The 21,611-nt window shown below is 41.5% G+C and overlaps 1 protein-coding gene across 2 annotated transcripts; it reads left to right on the top strand.

The window, feature by feature from the left end:
* Positions 1-3,518: 3,518 nt before the first annotated feature.
* On the top strand, positions 3,519-15,431 carry LOC134447273 (aldo-keto reductase family 1 member D1-like). 2 transcript variants are annotated; one of them, XM_063196659.1, is made up of 10 exons: positions 3,519-3,596; positions 4,548-4,666; positions 4,936-5,103; positions 5,220-5,336; positions 6,413-6,490; positions 6,956-7,078; positions 7,788-7,897; positions 12,278-12,443; positions 14,909-14,991; positions 15,098-15,431. In XM_063196659.1, exons 2-10 carry the CDS (start codon positions 4,574-4,576, stop codon positions 15,138-15,140), a joined length of 981 nt encoding a protein of 326 aa, XP_063052729.1. In that variant the 5' UTR covers positions 3,519-3,596; positions 4,548-4,573; the 3' UTR covers positions 15,141-15,431. The 2 variants fall into 2 exon arrangements, with proteins under 2 accessions (XP_063052729.1, XP_063052730.1); XM_063196660.1 differs by lacking the exon at positions 3,519-3,596 and having other exon boundaries at positions 3,691-4,666.
* The last annotated feature ends 6,180 nt before the right edge of the window (positions 15,432-21,611 follow it).

Here is a 21,611-nt window from a genome sequence, read left to right as displayed (position 1 = left end):
GATGGAGAAATGTGCAGGCGCCCTGTAGCCTAGAAGAGGCGCTCCACTCAGTCATTGCATCAGTCGCGATGGATTGCAATACAATACATTGGGACCTTTTTTATTATCTCGATAGAAACTATTGGGCTATTGTTCTATTAGGCTATTACCAACATGGGTAGTTTCTTCTCAGGTAGGCCTAAGCTACAAGCAGATAGCTTACTGCATTGTATACACATTATGAAATGATAATATGCTACTGTGCAAATCACAGTATAATTCTGGTAAAAGCACAATGAAACTGATGAGGCACACCAAATCTGCCAAGCCTGTTGTTAAATGACCATGTCTTCATGTAACAGTGAAAGACAAGTCCCTGTGTCATTGTGACGGCAAGCTACATCACACAATGAAATTGCATTTATGCCTCTTTGCCTTGTGCAGTCATGGGTAAGCGGTTAGGGCATCAGACTTGTAGCCCAAAGGTTGCCGGTTCGACTTCCAACCTGCCATGTTGGTGGAGGGAGTAATTAACCAGTGCTCTCCCCCATCCTCCTCCAAGACTGAGGTACCCTGAGCATGGTGTCCCACCACACTGCTCCCTTGGGGCGCCGGTTAGGGCTGCCCCCTTGCACAGGTGAGGTTTAAATGCTATTTCGTTGAGTGCAGTGTGCAGTGTTCACTTGTGTGTTGTGGAGTGCTGTGTCACAATGACAATGGGAGATGGAGTTTCCCCATGGGCTTTCACTTCACTTTCACTTATGCCTCCTCTTGCCCATGCTGGCTTATGAGATGCTTTTACACCTTGAAAAAGACTCTATCATTCAGATTCTTTTGAGGCAAAGATATGAATCTGTGCATGACTATTCATGACTCAGGTCACCTCCCTGCACGCCATCTAAGTCCACATTGCTGCAGGCAGATTGAACTTACTTCACTGTAACTTGCTCTGGATAAATAAACAGCAGCCAGAGATACCAACCTGGTCCCCTGGCCAATGATGCAATTGTCCATAGCTGTAGAGAAGGTGGAATCCTGTGTGGAGGCGTAGATAGATTAATGCAGAGAGCTGTTTGACTGTAAACTCCTGGGGAAGGGAGGCGCTCTTCCGGGTGAGATGAGTGGAACTTGAAGGGTGACAAAACAGCATCCTCACACTTGCCGTTCACCACATTGTACAAAGTCCCGCTAGTGATATCCACTGACATGGGAAAGAAGAGTTGTCAGATCCATCCCTCGCTCCAATGAGTCATTTGTGTTTGGCGCACCCTGCAGACGACCCAATCACACTGCGGGCAGACAGACAGGGCCATTACAGTAATTGGTAATTATTGTAATAATAACTTAATAATCTCATTCTGTCAGTAATATGCATTATGCGCAGGTGCTGTTTATTGTGCTGTGTAATTGCTATGCTACACGTATGCTGATTTTGCGTTTCATAATCTACTTTCATTTCATTTGATATCAGATTGTTTTGTTGCTTTGCTACTTTTTTCCATTGGTGACGAGGGGAGGGTACAGGTTGAGGCTAAGGGCAATGTGAGTCAACATGTCTAGGAGTGTAATCCACTACAGTCAGCAGTATTAGACCTCTTTTATCAGTTACCCATTCTTTACTCCGAAGTCAACATGCCTCACACATCCGACAGATTAGCTGTCCCTGCGTCACAGATGGGATTCCTGTCGGAGGGAGTTTTCCTCTCATCAAGTGTTTGACGAGGTAGTTGTTATTCATTCTGGGCTAATTAAAAACAGTGGGAACTCCTTCTAATGGTTAAGGAGTAGGTCTTGGGACTGGAAGGTCGTAGGGGTGGTCACATGAGTGTGTGCCAGAAGGGAAGAGTGCGGAGAGGAGATGAGGCTGTAATCATGATTTCCACTTACAGTACACTACATCTCCCACTACAACTGTGGTGTCCTTGAACAACACTTAACTCCTTATTGCTGTCAGACCAGTTTATGTCATGTGTGTCAGCAACATGGTATTGTACTGTAATCATTAAACTGTAATGTGATGTAATGTGATACAATACTGCAATGCAAGATAGAGACTAACTGAGTAAGGATATGGATTGCTAGAACTGTGTTGTGTGGTCTGACACCAAGATAAACAAATTTCTTTTACATGGTGTGTAAGAACCCAAAACGTAATAACTTATTACGTTATTGGGCCGAATGCTATTAATATTATTATGTTATGGGCAGGGAAGTGTTATTACGTTATGGGCTTTATTACGTTTCAAATGGGCCCAAATTATTATGTTATGGGCCGTTATTACGTTATGGGCAGTTATTACGTTTTGGGTTCTTAAATGGTGACAGGCCTGGGTAGTGGTAGAAAGTGATTTGTACAAATAAAAGAGTCCGATCTGTAAAATTAAGCATGGTAGTGGGACTGATATGGTTTGGGGCTGCATGAATGTTGTCCACATTGGAAAGCTGAATAAAGAAACATGCATGTCAATGTACTGTGACTACCGAAGCAGATTATGATTCTCTGTATGGGATTTTAACATAGGGTGTACACACTTTTGTGACATTTTGAGCTGTATTTCAAATTGTTTTGAGTTGTACGCTGGCTACTGTTCATATAGTCAAAGTGAAAATGTCGAACTCTTGTAAGGTTTTCATTTTTTTGTTTGACAGAAATATGTGTAGTATGAATTATTTTTCTATTGCATTGAGATTCACTGACCTTGGCTCATTTTCTGTGAGCAACATGAATCTGGAAAACAAAGCTACTCTTTAGCCAAATATCCAAGATTGTGTGGAATTAACCTGACGAAGAAAGAACTACATGTTCTGTTCACTGAAATTTAAAAACACGATGATCTAAGTCCACCAGTGTGTGGTGATTTATCAACTTTCCAGGGGTAGGCTACTCTGATTGCACATCATCAGCACCTAGAGGCATTGGCTGTGTATAGGAACTGTATTTCTTTTAGAGGATCCATAACTGTGATTTCATAACATACCATATTTCCTCCTTCTGTTCTGGTCGCTGACACTAATTCTTCAGAGGATAAATATTGACTTAGTTTGGAGTAATTCCCTGTCTTGGTTCTTCTGCCGGGTGGGTTGGCCTTTTTAAGGACAGTAGATGATTCAGTGCTGACAGGAAAGTCATAGTCTACTATACCACACACATACAGGCGGAGCTTTCTGCACCACAAATACTTAAACTAGATATGATGGAACATTTGGACTGTCTTAAAGCAGGTCACAGTGCTATTTCTATTGTTCTGGAAAAGGTGAGTCTTGCATTTCAATGATCAAGTGCTCACTAATGCTGAGAATATAAGTAGCAGCTGTAATTAAATAGTAATAATGATACGGCCTGCCAGATTGAATAAGCAGAATGTTTATGATATTGTTTATAATGTGCTACAATTTTTCATTTTCAAGTTTACATAAAGAGGGAAGCTATGAAATTGTTGAGATAAACATGTTAAAAAGTCGGAATAAATAATGTTGTTGCTTGAACAATGGGCTATGATTAGAGTCCTAAGACCCTCCCTCAATCAGAGACTGTAATCTCTGCAGGCATTCCTCAGCTGTAGCCTACCCCAGCCCAGCATTCACTGTTGCTTTTGAGGAGAGACTTGAAGACTTGTGTAAGTTTTTACAAGCCAACTGACAAATTGTTATATATAATATAATAATATAATATAATATAATAATAACCAATTGGCAAATTGCCTTACGAGGTTTTCAGCCTCCCTTATCATCCAATCTTCCGATTAACGGCACACACGAGTTGACCATGTATAGCCTACTTCATAAAGGACTTCGCCTTTGACCCGACACAAGGGCATTATGAGTAGGCAGCTGAAATTAGCTGCTGTTATTTAGCCAGCATGCCTCATTAAACGCATCACTATTAACGCACTAGTTCTAAATGTAAATGTTTAAACAACCCGCGGTGCTTTCTTGGTGTTGCCAACTTCATTTTCTTTGCGCATTCCGTACAGAGTGATTGTGATCACATCTGGAGGAAGTGTTGTTGTAAAGTTTTGCCGTAGTTATCAAGATAAGGAGTCTAAAGGGCGTTTGCTTGTCAACAAGTCCGTTTTACGCGCTTTACGCGCTTTGAACGTTCAGTAACCAATGTCAGAGATTGTTTCTAAAGGAGCAACAGTATCTCTGCCAATGTGCCATACCAAGTTTCCGGCTCTGTTCTGTTTCCCTTTCACTCTAAAATACATGGCCATATTCTTTGTCATGGCTTTCCATTTCACAAAATGCATTGCACCACTGCTGCAATATGCAACATCTCTGGTCGAAGGCACATCATGCAGAGAACCCTACCCGAAACTATGCAGAGTATCTTGAGGTATTGTCTCAATATAACATATTTTTTCCCAAATGAAAGATTTCCCAAAGGAAGTATGTGACCTGTGGAGAAAAAAATTAAGGAATTAAATTCACCATTTCACTAATGATCAGAGGTCGTTCACCCCAGGTGGCAACTAACAAGGAGAAAAAAAATGGGTTGCTATGAACTGGAGTGCAAAGGTAGACCAATCACTAACCTATTAGTGCTCCGGTCTGTTCTGTCTGAACAGTCAGATTGATCTCCTCTGCTGCAAACATGAGTCTGTCAGCCCAGAGCCACTCAGTGCCCCTCAGTGATGGCAACTCTATGCCTCTTATGGGGATTGGGACATATGGAGACCCCAGGACGGTAAGGCTATATATTTCTATCATAATTATGGCAACATGCATATAATGCTGCCAGCTGGGCTTTCACTCCTCTGTCTCTCTCTGTACTCCTGTCCTGTCCCTCACTCCCTGCACACACTACATGCACGGTAGCATGTGCACTGCAAATGTTTGCCCAATACATAGCCTCTGTTTTGTTTAGGTTCCCTGTCCCTCTTCCCTCTGAATTGGAGTGTCTTTGTTGAACTTCTGCTCTAACTGTTTTGTCTATTTTGCCACTTGATAAAACAGACACCCAAAGGCACAGCGTATGAGGCGGTGAAGCTGGCCATAGATGTGGGCTACAGACACATTGACGGGGCCCTGGTGTATTTCAACGAGCACGAGGTAGGGCAGGCCATCCGCGACAAAATTGCTGACGGAACGGTGAAGAGAGAAGACATCTTTTACTGCGGAAAGGTGTGTTGCCGCTCTTTTTCTGGGTTAGTGACCGGTCAACACCCACTAACGATACTTTTTCTCATGTCAGAAAGATAAGACATGTAAAGTCATCGACCCCGTATCATCCCCAACAGCTATGGTGTACTTATCACACTCCGGAGATGGTACGACCCGCCCTGGAGAAGACGCTCAAGGCACTTCAGCTTGACTATGTGGACCTGTACATCGTTGAGCTGCCCATTGCATTCAAGGTACACTTAAACTTGCAGTAAAAAAATGAATGCCCACCTGGTAAACTCCCATTGTCATTGTGACACAGAACTCCACAGCACACACCAAAATTGTATTTATGCCTCACCCGTGCAATGGGGCATTCACAATCGGCGCCCCAAGGTAGAGATGTGGTGGGACGGTACCATTGCTCAGGGTATGTACCTCATGGAGGACGGTGGGGGAAATCACTGGTAAATCACTTCCCCCCCCTTAACCTGGTGGGTTGAGAATCGAACCGTCTGACGCACTAACCGCTTACCCATGCATGCGGTCGGGTTGATTTAATATTTTTTTTCTAGATTGTATTTGATCCCATAGTCATTTTTCATGAGTACATAGTTTGCTGTTTAGTAAGCCCATGTAGGATGTGTGTGTGGCCACCATTAGGGTTGTGGGTGCGATCTGACTGTCATACCGAAAAGTCTGACTTACTGACTTTTGTAGCCATCAGATCCTTGGTACTCTGTAAGCCTGGCTTGTTTCTCTAAAGGCCCTGTTTTGGTTCTCTGTAGGCCTGGTTTTGGTTCTCTTTAGTTCTCTTTGGACTGCATTTTTATAGCACCTTTCCACTCCCTAAAGCACTCAGCACTTTACATTGTATGTCTCATATTCACCCATTCACACTCCGGTGGCAGTGGTTGTCATGCAGGGTACCACCCTGCCACCAGAAGCAATTTTGGGGTTAAGTATCTTGCTCAAATACACATCGACGATGGGGTCAGGAAGAGTGGGGCTTGAACCTGCAACCTTCTGGTGACCAAACAGGCTCCTCTACCAACTGAGCCACCACTGCCACTGTTGCCTGTTAGCCTGGTTTTGGTTCTCTGTAGGCCCGGTTTTGTAGCCGGGCAGAGCGTCTTTCCTCCCTTTTGTTATATGGCCTGTTGTAATGACAGAGCTTTTGTTTAAAGTGGCAACCTGATGTCATGACCAGCAGCAATCAGTGATGCAATCAGTTTAACAACATGAGTGTAACATGAAAGAAGATTTCCCTGCACAAGTAAATTGTCAAATGTTTATTGCGCCTAATTATCTCTGCATCTGTTTCTTTTAGCCCGGAGATGTTTTCTACCCCAAGGATGAGGATGGGAAGTACATTTACGCAGACGCAGACCTGTGTGCTACATGGGCCGTAAGTCAACATGGCTGTTAATCTATCAAGTCATGCTACCCACCTTTTCAAAAGACATATTTGTCTAATGTAACAGAATATTGTATGATAGGATAGCCTGGTACATATCAAGCATGTCAATAATACAGCTACGGGTAATTAAAACTTTTAAAGTAATTAAAGATTTTCTTTTACTTCAGACATGTAAAAGTTTTTATCTTTTACCTGACATATTTCGATGATACAGCTTCCGTCGTGACGTAAGCTATACCGTCGAAACAAGTTTTACTGTAACAGTTAAACATAATGAACGTCATACATCTACTAATATGGGTCATTGTTAATGTGCCCCCAGAGTCAAGGCCAGAGTAATAAAATCAAGGTTGCGTCCAAAGTGCATGCCCTGATTAGCTGTGTGTTGAGGCGCTGCGCGGCGCGGCCTGTGCTGCCTGTGCTGTGAGTTGATGCTGTGTCTGACTTCCACAGGCGTTGGAAGCTTGCAAAGACGCCGGACTGGTGAAGTCCTTGGGAGTCTCAAACTTCAACAAACGCCAACTAGAGCTCATATTGTCGAAGCCAGGACTTAAACACAAACCGGTCTCCAACCAAGTAAGTTCATTAGCCGCGTAGCACAGAGCCTATGTTATAACCTTACTGTCACCAAAATTGTAATGGCTTAATCTGTTACTTAAAGCCCTCGGCACTGTCATAGCAATGTTGTTATGATGTAGTTGAGTATGTTATGCAAATAGTGAATATGCCCGCCGGCGCCCCCATCTGCAGTAAGAGGCTACAGTAATAGTGAATAGGCCCGCCGGCGCCCTCATCTGCACTAAGAGGCTACAGTAATAGTGAATATGCCCGCCGGCGACCCCAACTGCACTAAGAGGCTACAGTAATAGTGAATAGGCCCGCCGGCGCCCCCACCTGCAGTAAGAGGCTACAGTAATAGTGAATAGGCCCGCCGGCGACCCCATCTGCAGTAAGAGGCTACAGTAATAGTCAATAGGCCTTCCAGTGCCCCCATGTGCAGTAAGAGGCTAGTGACACAAGATAGATCTTATCTAGTCAAGTGGTTTCAGAACAAGCACTCTATTTCCAAACAGCAAGAAAAACAGAGTGGCAATGGGATGGAATGCATCATGGAATGAAATAGAAGGTATTACGATTGTGTAATGACCATCTCAGTGATGCTTGAAAAGACTTTGTACACTAATGGTTTATATGTGTGTATGCAGGTGGAGTTGCACACTAATGGTTTATATGTGTGTATGCAGGTGGAGCGCAGCACACTAATTGTTTATATTTGGGTACACAGGTGGAGTGCCACCCGTATTTCACTCAGCCCAAGCTGATGGAGTTCTGCAGCCTGCATGACATCGTAATCGTGGGCTACAGCCCTCTGGGGACCTCGCGAGATGCATCCTGGTACGAAAAGGAACATTTGACTATTTTATTATTATTACATTGCACTTAGCTGACGCTTTTCATTATCCAAAGCGACTTACATTTATTTAGATACGGAGTATTGGTTACAGGCCCTGGACCAATGTGGGGTTAGGTCGGTGCCTTGCTCAAGGGCACTTCAGCCATGGATGGAGGTGCTGGTAAGGGTGGGATTTGAACCTGCAACTCTCTGATCTAAATGCCAGCAGCACTCTAACCATTGAGCCATGGCTGCCCCATTTCATTCGAATAGTAGCTTAGTGTGGGCCTGGCTATAAGACTGTCTACACACGTTTGTATACAGTAATTATTGCTTCCATAAAGTTAGCCTGCCATCAGCAGCTAAGGTGCTTAAATAAACATTTGATGGCATTTTTTGTTAAAAGTTGGCAACCATGCCAGAAGTTATCAGCATGGGCTAAGGTTTCAGAATCACCTGGTTGCCAACATGGAACTTGACCTTTAAGGTCAAATCTGAAGGTCAAAAGGTCAAACACGGTCAAATAAATGTCATTTAGTTAAAAATTGTTACAAAGTTGTTAAAAGTGGGAAACCATGCCAGAAGTCATCAGCATGGATTAAGGATTCAGAATCAACTTGTTGCCAACACTGAACTTGACCTTTAGGGTCAAATTTGAAGGCCAAAAGGTCAAAAACAGGGTATTTTCTTGCTAGTCTTTTTTGGGAACTGTATATTCATGGAATTCTTTTTCAAAAGTTGGCAACCATGCCAGAAGTTATCAGCATGGGCTAAGGTTTCAGAATCACCTGGTTGCCAACTTGGAACTTGACTTTTAGGGTCAAATATGAAGGTCAAAAGGTCAACCACGGTCTAATAACCGTGTATCAAATGTGTATCAAATAACACAATAATTTTGTTAAAAAATGTTAAAAAGATGTTGAAAGTGGGCAACCATGCCATAAGTCATCAGCATGGACTAAGGATTCAGAATCAACTTGTTGCCAACACAGAACTTGACCTTTAGGGTCAAATTTGAAGGTCTAAAGGTCAAAACCAATGTATTTTAAGGTTAGCCTTTTTGGGGGACTGTGTTCATGGAAATCTTTTTCAAAAGTTGGTAACCATGCTAGAAGTTATCAGCATGGACTAAGGTTTCAGAATCACCTGGTTGCCAACATGGAACTTGACCTTTAAGGTCAAATCTGAAGGTCAAAAACAATGTATTTTCTTTGCCTTTTTTGGTGATCTTCATATTCATGGAATTCTTGTTTTCAAAAGTTGGCAACCATGCTAGAAGTTATCAGCATGGACTTCAGTTTCAGAATCACCTGGTTACCATATAGAACTTGACCTCTAAGGTCAAATTTGAAGGTCAAAAGGTCAACCGAGGTCAATTAAAACATCTTTTTTTTGGTGATGTGCTTTCATAAAATTAAAGTTGTTTGCATGGCACTGTATATTGAATAATTAGTAGGCCTATAATTTGATATGATTTGACTTGGCTTATCATGGTGGGGCCCTGGCCTGTCATCCTTAGACATTCATCATAGCTCATTAGCATAACATTATTTTAAACTTTTATTTTCACTCTGGTTATCTAAATTAATTTATTCTTCTTTTTGAAGCACATTAAGCCGCTGGTATGAAATGGGACATGACTTGGCTCACCAGTGAATTTGCTTTGCCCCATCAATTCACAGGCTTTCCATAGAAAAAAATAATGACTTCTTTCTAATGTGTTTCAAATGGTTATTGCAATGAAGGATACTTGCTGATTTGCTATGTCATTTCATGGTTAGGAAATGAAACCTACAGTAGATCAAGTATTGCACACTTTTCTTGATGCTCTCATAACTACTGTAGAATGTTCTGTTGCAATTTCCCAGGCTTGAGTTTTTGTGTCACAAAGCAACATGCTAATCTTTGGGTATTGATCGGTCTAGACATTACTTTTTTTCAGAAAGACAAAATGGCAAGTGATATGTTACCACCAAGTGATGCATATGGATTGCATCTTGCATAAGCAAATCAGCAGGCAAATGTATGGCTGCAGTCTGACAAAGTACATATTAACGAAGACACAGAGGAGACAGGTGGATGGAAAGTTGTAGACCAACACTTGATGGCTGTGTGGCAAAGGAAACCTCCAGTTCCACATAGTAGCTTAGGACTGATAAGTTGTGGTTGTAGAACCAAGTGGCCAATACATGCCTGCAGTTGCCTGAGGAATGGACAGCCATGTATACCTGCATGTGATTAAAATGTAGAATGTTTAAACGCCGTAGGGATAGAACATGATCTGCAACAATAGCTCCTTCAAATACATAAATATTCAGTATGTACTGACATCTCATTTGAATTTTAATTATCGTTTTCATTATTATTGAAGTAAAGAAACAATATGATGAATTACATTCTTGTTATTGACCATTTGCAATAATCACTTTCATTCATATCCTAATAATAAAGACTACATAACTTCTAAATATACAGTCCTCTAAAGTATTGGAACAGAAAGGCAAATTTCCTTGTTTTTGTTGTTCACTGAAGACTTGGATTTAAAGGGGCTCTAAGTAGGATTAAAAGGTTCATTAATCACTGTTCAGAGTCATCTGACATTTATTTGAGTCATTAGTAGGTGAAGATTGACTCTCGCGACCACTTCCACAGTCCACTGTCAGAAAACCCCAAATGCAGCTTTTGACAGCGCTGTCTGCTTCGGGAGAAACCTCATCAAAACAGTGTTTTATTTTCTTTAATATCATTTGTTCCAATACTTTCACTCACCTAAAATGATTTAAATAATAAGAAATATCTCCTCCAGGTACTAATTATTCAATACATCATGCAAACAACATGTATTTTATGAAAGCACATCACAAAAACCCAACAATTTTGTGTTCTTCAGTTGACCTTTTGACCTTCAAATTTGACCTTAAAGGTCAAGATCTATGCTGGCAACCATGGACCATGAAACCATTGTCCATGCTGATAACTTCTAGCATGATTGTCGACTTTTGAAAAAGAATTCCATGGATATGAAGCACCCCAAGAGGCAAACCAGAAAATGCATTGTTTTTGACATTCAAATTTGACCTTAAAAGTCAAATTCCATGTTGGAAACCAGGTGATTCTGAAACCTTAGTCTATGCTGATAACATCTAGCATGGTTGCCCACTTTGAAAAAGAATTCCATGAATATACAGTTCCCAAAATAGACTAATCAGAAAATACATTGTTTTTGACCTTTTGACCTTCAAATTTGACCCTAAAGGTCAAGTTCCGTGATGGCAAGTCCATGCTGATGACTTCTGGCATGGTTGCCCACTTTTAACATCATTTTAACATTTTTTTTAACTAAATAACACTTTTATTTGACCATGGTTGACCTTTTGACCTTCATATATGACCTTAAAGGTCAAGTTCCATGTTGGCAACCAGGTGACTCTGAAACCTTAGCCCACGCTGATAACTTCTGGCATGGTTGCCAACTTTTGACAGAAAATGCCATCAAACATTTATTTTAGGGTCTTGGCAGGCTGACTAAAAGTTAGTAGTAGTCTTGGTTACCTTTTTTTATTGACATAATTAGCTATATTGTGTGTTTCTGTACGCTGCTGGACACCTTAATTTCTTCGGGATTAATGAAGTTACTCCACTCCACTCTACTCTACTCTACTCTGCTGTACTCTACTCTGCTCTACTCTACTCTACTACTCTACTCCAGTCGGATGTTTATAATCTCCCAGTACAAGTTGTGTTAATGAGTGTTGATTAAGTTCATTAAATTCAATGTTGATCAACCTTAGGTTTGTAGTGTGCTGTTGGCAGTCTTATGACCTGGTTAATTATATACAGCATAGCAACTGGGTGAACGCTCGAGGATGTAAATATTTCTTAACACACTGGAGCCATATTATATGGTTTATATTAGCAGAGCAATATTATATGGTTTATATTACCAGAGCCATATTATATGGTTTGAAATACGGAAAGACGGAAATTAGCCTCTTGGCTACAATCTTGTATATTTAGCATTTTTGTTTAAATGCTGGCAATATATGCTGTCCCTTTAATAACAAAATAAACTTGTAAACGTATACAGTATATTAAAAAACGATAGTTTACCAAACTAACCAAGTATACTGTATGTTTTCCTTCTGTGCATAACATTAGCAATTAAATAGTATGATAGTTGATACTGAGTGCTGATGTGTAGGGATGATAAGGTCTGCTAAATGGACCGTACCACCTGTGTAGGGATGATGAGGTCTGCTAAATGGACCGTACCACCTGTGATGATGTGTAGGGATGATAAGGTCTGCTAAATGGACCATCCACCTGTGATCCCATTGACCCTAATCTGTTTGTATATGTATGTTTTCATGCCCTGCATTTAGGGTGAACCTGAAATGCCCGCCTCTCCTCGAGGATGAGTTGTTGGTATCCATTGCCAAGAAGTATAATAAGAACAGTGCACAGGTGTCCCTACGCTTCAATGTGCAGCGAGGGGTCGCTGTCATCCCTAAAAGCTTCACCTCACAGCGCATCAAGGACAACTTTCAGGTTGGTGTAGGTGGAAGTTGGGAAGGAAGGATATTGTTGCAAGAGAAATAGACAGGTGCATGGACCCAAAAAGGACAGTTCAGGGTGAGAGCACACTGAGTAAGACACTGAGGTCAAGCACAAGGGGTTATTTTTTCCTCAGAGCGGAGTAGAGCTGATGTCTCAGGTTGCTGCCATCATCAGTGCTCTCTGTGCTCACCTGATGTTTGCAGAAACCTGAAACATCTGCTCTACTCTGCTCTGAAAAAAACCTCCTTGTGCTCAAATGGAAGTTGCCAACTTGTTATTTGTCATATTACCTTGAACAGCCATGGGATTCCAAAAGTAGTACATGAAATAGCCAATGGTGGGGAAAACTAGTTCTCTAGCTTATGTATTAAGTTCTTTATGTCTAACTGTTTAACGTAAACACTTAGGGTTTTCTTTTGCCTTAAGGCAGGGGTGTCAAACTCATTTTGGTCCGGGGGCCGCATACAACCCATGTGGACCTCAAGCGGGCCGCATTAGTAACATCATCGCGAAAAAAAAAAAACGTAAAGCAGAGGATTAGTGTTCAGTACTATCACGTTTTAAGTGTGTTGAATATGTAGAAAGCAATGCAATACTGATAATCCTATGCAAAATGTCCTTGACTTCATTCATTCATTGCCAACCGTCAATGAATTAAATATGGGACAGTTCATTTTGGCAGGGGGTCTGGGGGTTTCCCCCAGAAAATTTTGTATTCCTTAGATGTCATTTCCTGCATTTTCACGCATTCTATCCATCCAATTTCAGCTTAATAGGAACCAATACAAATCCAATTATATTTATTATTTAATTACAACCAATACCAATACAATACGAATAAGAAGTATTAACATGTTATCTCTATATATGAGGTCTATAATATATGAGCTTTATCAAATGCCTGTTACAGTACAAATTCACCATTTATAATAGAAGTGTGATGTGCACTTTACTACATATATACAGTATAACAGAGGGACCATTGGGTTAATGTCATGCAGGTATCGATTTTGCCCCGTAATTGCGCATTTCGGTTATTTCATTGAAAAAAAAAAAAAAAGTAAAAAAAAAAATTTTTTTTTTTTTTTAACATTCGGGCCGGATGGAACCCTCTGGCGGGCCGGATGCGGCCCGCGGGCCGTATGTTTGACACCCCTGACTTAAGGTAAAAGAGAACCCTAAGTGTTTTAGTTCTCTAGCTCTCGCTAAAGCTCATAGTCCTGTTTTCAGCAAAATTTCAGCGCTCCCTGGGTATCTTAACCAAACATGTTAGGGGGTGCGGGTAGCCCAGTCACAGTATATGTGGACGACTCTGCAGGCATTTTGGAGGATGTTGAGGGAGGGCCAGGAAGTTGAGTTGGGACTTCTCTATTTTGGCTTGACCTACCTGGGAATTATGTGCATTTGGTGATTACATATTTAGTGTTTTCCCAATTCAGGTGTTTTGATAATTCATGTACAACTTCCAAAATCCCTGACAGGACTTAACATATGACATTAGAAGAGCTTACCGAGGACTGCTTTTAAATACTGTATGACCATTAGCAGCTTAAAGGTCAGACACTGTGATTTGCACACCGCTGGGCAAACCCCACTGATATCAGGTGGCTTTGTCTGTCTAGAGACTTTCATGACTATTACAGTTTTTCTCAATTGGTTTTGTACATTTCTCACAACAGAATAATGATTCTCAAAAGTCTTTGTTCAATTGTGACTTCCTGCTGTTACCTGTGCACATGGTCAAATCAGTTTCTCATTGTTTTCGGCATATAGCAAATGCTCTCGTCCACCATGCCATGACTGTGTACAATTGTCAGTGATTTCGTACATTATCAATTGCTTTTGTCATATCACTCAAAAAGCTTTGTCACTGAATGCATGAAACTATCTCAATCTTATCTGATCAATGTAATATAAAGCCGAATTTACAACATTTCCCATCCAATCTAAACAACATTTCACTTCAGAAAAGATCCTCAAGAGTGTACTATTCAATTGACAACATGAGAAATTGATTTGACTAACTTGTCCATACACTATGACACAATGACTAACCATTCTGCTGGCGCTGATACGTTCATTGACACAAAAAACTTGATTTTGAAAGACAAATAAGGGTTTTGAGCAAGAGACTCGGTTTTGCAGGTCATCCACAGTGTTTTGCCATTTGTTAAAGCTGTTTTGAGAATGAATATTATGTTTTGCAAATTGCGAGAGAGATTCGAGAAATGTACAAAACCAATTGAGAAATACTGTAACACAAGTGCAGACACACTGTACTCACGACACATATACGAACAGTTACGCACAGGTTAGTCGGTTTCACAGATTTCAAATTTCACCAATGTGCATGACTCTCTACATTTTACTGTATGTGACAATATAGTATGATCCTGTAAGACCCTAAGTCTTGCTATCTAACAAATAAATGTCTTGAATTCTTTCATCTTTCGTAGATATTTGACTTTTCACTCACAAGTGAAGAAATGAAGCAAATTGAAGGACTAAACAAAAACATCCGCTTCGTCGAGCTGCTCATGTGAGTTCTCTCCTTGCAAGATTACTGTAGTATCACAGTAGATTGCTGTAGTATCTCAGTCCAGCCTCATTTCTCTGCCACTTATCATTTTCTATTTTCCTTACAGGTGGTCTGACCATCCGGAATACCCATTCCATGATGACTACTGAATGTATAATAGAGGAAGCGTTGTGAACTACTACACAGGCCGCTTTAAAAAAAAAGGCCGCTTTTAAAAAAGGGACGCTGTCACAGCAATACAATCATCACTCACTACAGCATATCCGCTACTGCTATGCTATTTCTACAGACTACAAGCTCATGTAAGCACTATAGGAAAACACATAACTACAGTACAAAGGGCTGCATTTAGTTTGTAAGTACAAAAAATAAATGTGTAATTTGAAGATAAGCACATTGGGGATTTCAATCTGTTACCACTGTTGTATACTATACATCAAGTAATCATGAATAAGCAAAGTAATACATGTTCATGTTCTGATATGTTATGTAAAACATCAAGGTCTGCCAGTGCCTCAATGCTTCAGGTACAGTACTTTCAATGGTGCCCTCTGCTCTCTGCGCAGCCTGAGAATCTTACTAAAGCATGTTACCCTGAACTGCTACACTGCCCCCCAGTGGTCACAGTAAGCAGCACACCCACGTACATTCTGATAGAACAGATTTAACCCAGGGACCTCACAATACTAATTCTCATTCTTCATAATCATTCATCTATGGGCGGTCTGCCTGCTAAACTACAGTAGCACAGCTGGTCATAGGTTACAGGCCGTGGGAATCTTTAAACAACTTAAATCCTCAGGTACAGGAAATAAATTGTGTCTCACCTGACTACCAGACGCCTATACTACAGTAAGTAGCTGGTTCAGGAGTAAACCAGGTTAAGTTAAGAGATAAATCATCGAATAGAAGAGCATGTAGGATTCCAGGCTCTTCTATTAGATTATTTACCTCTTGACTTAACCTGGTTTACTCCTGGACCAGCATCTTAGTATCGGCCCACTGGTCTCCCATAGAGCTGGATAGACGTGTTCAGCACCACGGACAGCAGTCCTGGTCCAGGTGCATATACCTCTGGGTGTGGTCATGGAGGCAGGGGGCAGAGCCAAAGATGATTGGTTATTATTAATTAGAGCAAAATATTAGTATGCTTGCCATGCGGCAAGCATACTATTGTTATTCCCCCGTTTCCGACGTAATATTTTTATTCTTCCGGCTACGAATGGTTCGTTTTGAAGAACCGCTCAAGATAGAAAATCCGTTCAAAGACCGAAACGTTCGGCTCGGTCAGACGACCAGGTTTTGTATTTTTCACGGGGGTACCTCGAACTCTCTAGCGCCACCAACAGGAAAACGGTAACTTTTGACCCGTAGGTCCAATTTTCAAAAACTTGGTATCCCTGGAATCCTTGGACCAAGACAAATCCAACGCACCCTATGACGTCATTTTCCGCCTGGATATTTTTCCCGCCATTTTGAATTTTGTAAAAATGAATAAAAATGGTGCCCTGCCCACAATTTCTGGCGGATCATCCTGACATTTTACACACGGCATCTTCAGACAGATATACATCTACCCTAAAAGTTGCGGAGCAATTGATTGAACCGTCTTCGAACAGGCGAAGACGCCAAACAGGAAGTGAGCTTATATCTCGGTAACGCCTACTCGTATCACAACAAAAATTCAAACACATTACCCTCACTATAGCCAGAGACTACATATCAATTTTCGTGAACATTGGAACATGGGGGGCTTCACAATTACTGAAAATGTGTTTTAGCTCATATTGAAGTCGCCAAACAGGAAGTTAGCTCATATCTCGGTAACGACATGTCAGATCACAACTTAATTTGACACACATGACTGACATCACCCCTAGAGGTCAAATGACACATTTGAGGATAATTGGCCACTGGGGGGCGCCACAATTGACGAAACTGTGTTTTGGCCATATTGAAGAGGCAAAACAGGAAGTTAGCTTATATTTCAGAAACGCCCATATGTATTACAACCAAAATGGTATTCACATTATCCTTGGACCAAGCCGAATCCAACGCACCCTTTGACAAAATTTTGGACCTCGGAAAGTTTTCCCGCAATTTTGAATGTTGTAAAAATCAATAAAAATGACGCCCCTCCCACATTTTTTGTGAGAGTGTCCCAAAAAATAAGTCAGATCATGCTCAGACTGATATACAGCTACCCTGAAAGTTACGGACTGATTTCTTGAACCGTCTTTGAACAGGAGCCAATCAAATTTGGCGGCGAAGACGCCAAACAGGAAGTGAGCTCATATCTCGGCAACGCCTACTCGTATCACAACAAAAATGAGTACACATTATCTTCACTATAGCCAAAATTGGCCCCTGGGGGGCGCCACAATTAGCGAAATTGTTTTAGGTCAATATCAGCCCCATTTACACTATGGGCCAATGGCCTCAATGTATTGGCCCAGGAACTTCAGCCAAGTAATTTAAATCTATTTGGTGCTCTTACCTTTCCCTTAGCCCAAAGGGTGCACAACAAAGAATATGCAAATGTACAATATGGTCTCCAGGGGGCGGTACACCAAAAAAAACATGTTTTTGACTTTTCCCTTATGGGGTGTTTGTGTTAGATTGTGTGTGTGTGTGTGTGTGTGTGTGTGTGTGTGTGTGTGTGTGTGTGTGTGTATGTGTGTGCGCTGAACATTTATGAAGAGCAATATATGAAGGGCAACCTCCACGAAGGGCAAGGCATGCATGAAGGGCAACGAATGCAAGACGGGCAAGCATACTCCAGCATTTTCTGTGAGGAAATGCAATCTAGTTATTATTATTATTTAGAGCAAAATAGGTCATGCCATTAAGAGGGAGCACATCAGATGGAGATCAGATGCAAAATTCTTGCAAGTTGTGGCAATAACATATGAAATTGTGTAGCCTCATAATGCACGCCGTACCACCAGTGACACGTAGTCATTGAAATGATAACTACCATAGTACTACACTACTGTGACATGACACAGGGCCTTTAGTAATGCACCATGACTCGTTCATTGTCATTCTGATAACAGCAAATTTCTAATGCCGTGTTTTAACGGCTTAACCTTTCACAAGCTGTTACTAATGTTATTAATCCCCCTTAAAGGTGCACTGTGTAATATTTTAGCTCATTTCCAGAATCCATGTTACCCATTCACTAATGTTACCTTTTTTTTAAAAAGACTTACCACCACCATAAGTATTCAATATGACTAGGGAAATTGCACTTTTCATTCATGAAAGGGGGATCTTCTCCACGGTCCGCCATTTTGAATTTCCAGAAATAGATATTTCTTTCTGCAAAACTTACTGTACTCTGGTCATTCTAGTAAATACTAGTTTATTACTTAGTAAATATTCATGTAAAGATCAAATTTGGCAATAAGCAGCACATTTTCAATGAGAAGCATAGTTGCAATACCTGTTCTGACCACAGTTTTACACAGTGCACCTTTAAGCTGGCCGTGAAAGGATGTAGAACAGTACTCTAGTAAAAGGATGCCATGAGAAGAGCACAGTAATAGAGAGAAGAGATGATGCAACTTATCAGAGGAAAATGAAGGTGTCTAGCAGCACACACAAATTTCATATTGCTCAGATCCAACACAGTATTACTGATGAAAGGTCTCCTTCTCCTGAGAACCACTACATAACTTCACTTTTGGAACTGCAGGCCACAGTGACCTCCATACACATCCTTCATATGAGATTGGTAATGGTATTCATACCCCAATAGCAATAGAAAGAAAACACATATTCCAATGTGCAGACTTCCGTCCTCCACTTGTGCATGTGGCCTCGCGTTTTGCTGACAACCTGACACCGTGGAGAAAGCTCATCTCCCTCCATGGCTTTTGCTCCTGCAAAGAGGCACAGGCGGCCGCCTCTCTGCAGCAGCAGCAGCAGCAGCAGCAGCAGCAGGCGCGCTCCAAGACTTCTCTCCCCCCGCTCCACTTGAAGACTGCTCTCCCCCCGCTACGCTACCGGCCCCCGGGGTCGGCCGTGCCAGGTGAGCGAGTGCTGGAGAAGGTGGAGGTGAATCCCTGAGGAAAGAGCAGTAGTAGTCACACAGGTGCGCATAAAGACGCCACACTGTTCTATTCCTGCCCCATAGAAATAATACTGTTGATGGATGTATGCCATTAGCCTATGTCTATTCAGAAGAATAGACGAGTGATGTTCCTTGTAGTCATCTGAATTGAGGAGTGATGCACCTGGTAGTCATGTGAATTCTTTGTGATCTTGAAGGCCCTCTAGTGGTTTGTGTGTGAAATTACTCAGCTGCTTCTAGAGAGCTCTTGAACTGGGGTGAAAGTAGGCAGGTGCGCACAGGTGCGTTACACCGGTATAAAATTAACAGCTGGTACGCAGTACCGGTAAGATGATAGGTTTAATGCTGCACAAAACCCACATTTGAAAAAGGTAAGGTCAGCTATTTAAACACATAGGCCTACAACCACACACCGTGAGAAACGAAAACTACTTTCACCCCTATCATCTTCTTCTACTTGTGGTCTCGTGATGCCAGGCGTCACTGGTGATTTTAGTTTTATTCACTAACTGGCAAAAGCACAATTTGAAACAAATTTGGACACACGGAAGTGCTTTCAATATTCCCACAGCACTGTGTTAATTCTATCATTAGAAAATACGTACCAAATGCTAATCCTAAACAAAATAAAGTTGTGCCCTGTCCAAAACATTCCTGTCATAACCTGTCATAAAAGACATATTTTTGAGAAATACCTTTTCCAGTTGGTTGATAGGTTATCAAATTCATATAATGAATGAAAGAATACTAGCTCTGCCCAGACCAAAACAATCCCTAACCCTAACCTGTCAGTAAGAAATGTTTTTGAGAAAAAGTATTTGAAATTAGAAAAATCTTGAGGAAACACAAGACTGTGGAAACATAGAGCTGTGGGAGTAAAGAGAGAGCACTTCCATGTGTCCATCACGAAAAACAATTCCGTGTCCAGGAGCTCTCAAAGTGTTGAGTTCACATCATATTTTTATTATGTAGTGGAGTGCAAGAAGGTGTGTGTGTGTGTGTGTGTGTGTGTGTGTGTGTGTGTGTGTGTGTGTGTGTGTGTGTGTGTGTGTGTGTGTGTGTGCGCGCACATGTGTGCAAGTGCAAGTGCAAATCACAGGGTGAGTGTGTTTGTGTGTGTGTGACGTGCATGATGTGTGTGTCAAACACGAGTCTTCTTGTTGCAAGAACTAGTCTGACCTTACACCTTCCCAATCTCAGATGACAGAGTGTGTGTGTGCGTGTGTGCGTGTGTGTGTGTGTGTGTGTGTGTGTGTGTGTGTGTGTGTGTGTGTGTGTGTGTGTGTGTGTGAACGGAGAAGAATTTGCTGGTGATCTATGCTGCAAAGCTTTGGAACCAGCTTCCAGATGACGTAAAAAATGCACCCACTATTGATAGCTTTAAATCTAGATCTTTCCTCTTCTCTTCACCTTGTCTTTCCTATCCTATCCTATCCTATCCTATCCTATCCTATCCTCTCCTTTCCTCTGCTCTCCACTCCTCTCCTTTCCTCTGCTCTCCTCTCCTCTCCTCTCCTCTCCTCCTGGAATTATCCCCACCCCTGTCGATATGAATAGTGAGAGCAGCTACAGTCAACTCACTGGTGCCACATGTTAAGACTACAAGGCTTAGGCCTACCTGTTTTTGGTTAGGCCCTATGTTTGTGTAACCGAGGCTAACTAGCAGAGTTGGCGTGGAACCTTAGCAAACCTCCCTCCCAGAGCGTCATACTGTGTCGATACTATTGGACTGGGAGACTGGTCTCTTGGTCCAGTGGTATCGTACTGTGTCTCCCATTGCCGGACCATTGTAGTTGACGAGGTCGCAGGTTCGATCCCCGAGGGGGATGAACAGGTGCAAGATGACCTCCGTCACATTTGGTTGCATGTTCTTGGTTAGGCCTATGTCCCACATATTTTTATGTCTGAATGGTTATATCCTGCATGTTTTTATGTCTGAATCTTTTATGCTTTGGTTTTTGTGGATATTTTTGTCTTTTGTAAGTTGTTTGTTTTTGTCTGTATGTATGTGTGTCCTATGTAGTGCTTGCGTCTTTAATGCTTTCTTGGCTAGGGCTCACTTGGAAAAGAGGCATTTGCCTCAATGTGACTACCCTCGTAAAAAATAAAGGAGAAATACAAATATATGAATAAATAAACAAATAAACAAACAAACAAATAAACAAATAAATAAATAAATAAATAAATAAATAAATAAATAAAATGTATTTATTTATTTATTTGCATTTCTCCTAAACAACCTTATTATTACCTCCGCCAAGGAGGTTATGTGATCACCTGAATTTGTGTGTTGTCTGTGTTTGTCTGTTCGTTCGCTGCTATTTCACTGCCTGCCACAAGGTGCGCGCGGTGAGCACTGAGCACCGGCATGCCTGCGCCTTTCTCACCAACAATAGGAACAGCGAGAGAGTCTCTGCTTTGCCGCAGGCAGCAAACAGTCCTGTCAAATTAATTACCACCGCTGCCAAAAATATGGAATTTGTGATGTGTGGGCTAGGCTAGGCTATATGTTATCACTGATTGTTGCTGTGGCGAGAAGGACAGT

Source organism: Engraulis encrasicolus, chromosome 4 (genome assembly GCF_034702125.1).
Source record: "Engraulis encrasicolus isolate BLACKSEA-1 chromosome 4, IST_EnEncr_1.0, whole genome shotgun sequence".
Taxonomy (NCBI): domain Eukaryota; kingdom Metazoa; phylum Chordata; class Actinopteri; order Clupeiformes; family Engraulidae; genus Engraulis; species Engraulis encrasicolus.
Note: the sequence above shows the minus strand (reverse complement) of the source record. Positions and strands in the feature narration are given on the sequence as shown.

Coding starts and splice junctions, on each gene's coding strand:
- LOC134447273 (XM_063196659.1), top strand. CDS start 4,574: ATGAGTCTGTCAGCCCAGAGCCACTCAGTGCCCCTCAGTGATGGCAAC. Junction 5,104..5,219: donor ACATCTTTTACTGCGGAAAG/GTGTGTTGCCGC, acceptor CATCCCCAACAG/CTATGGTGTACTTATCACAC. Junction 6,491..6,955: donor ACCTGTGTGCTACATGGGCC/GTAAGTCAACAT, acceptor TGACTTCCACAG/GCGTTGGAAGCTTGCAAAGA.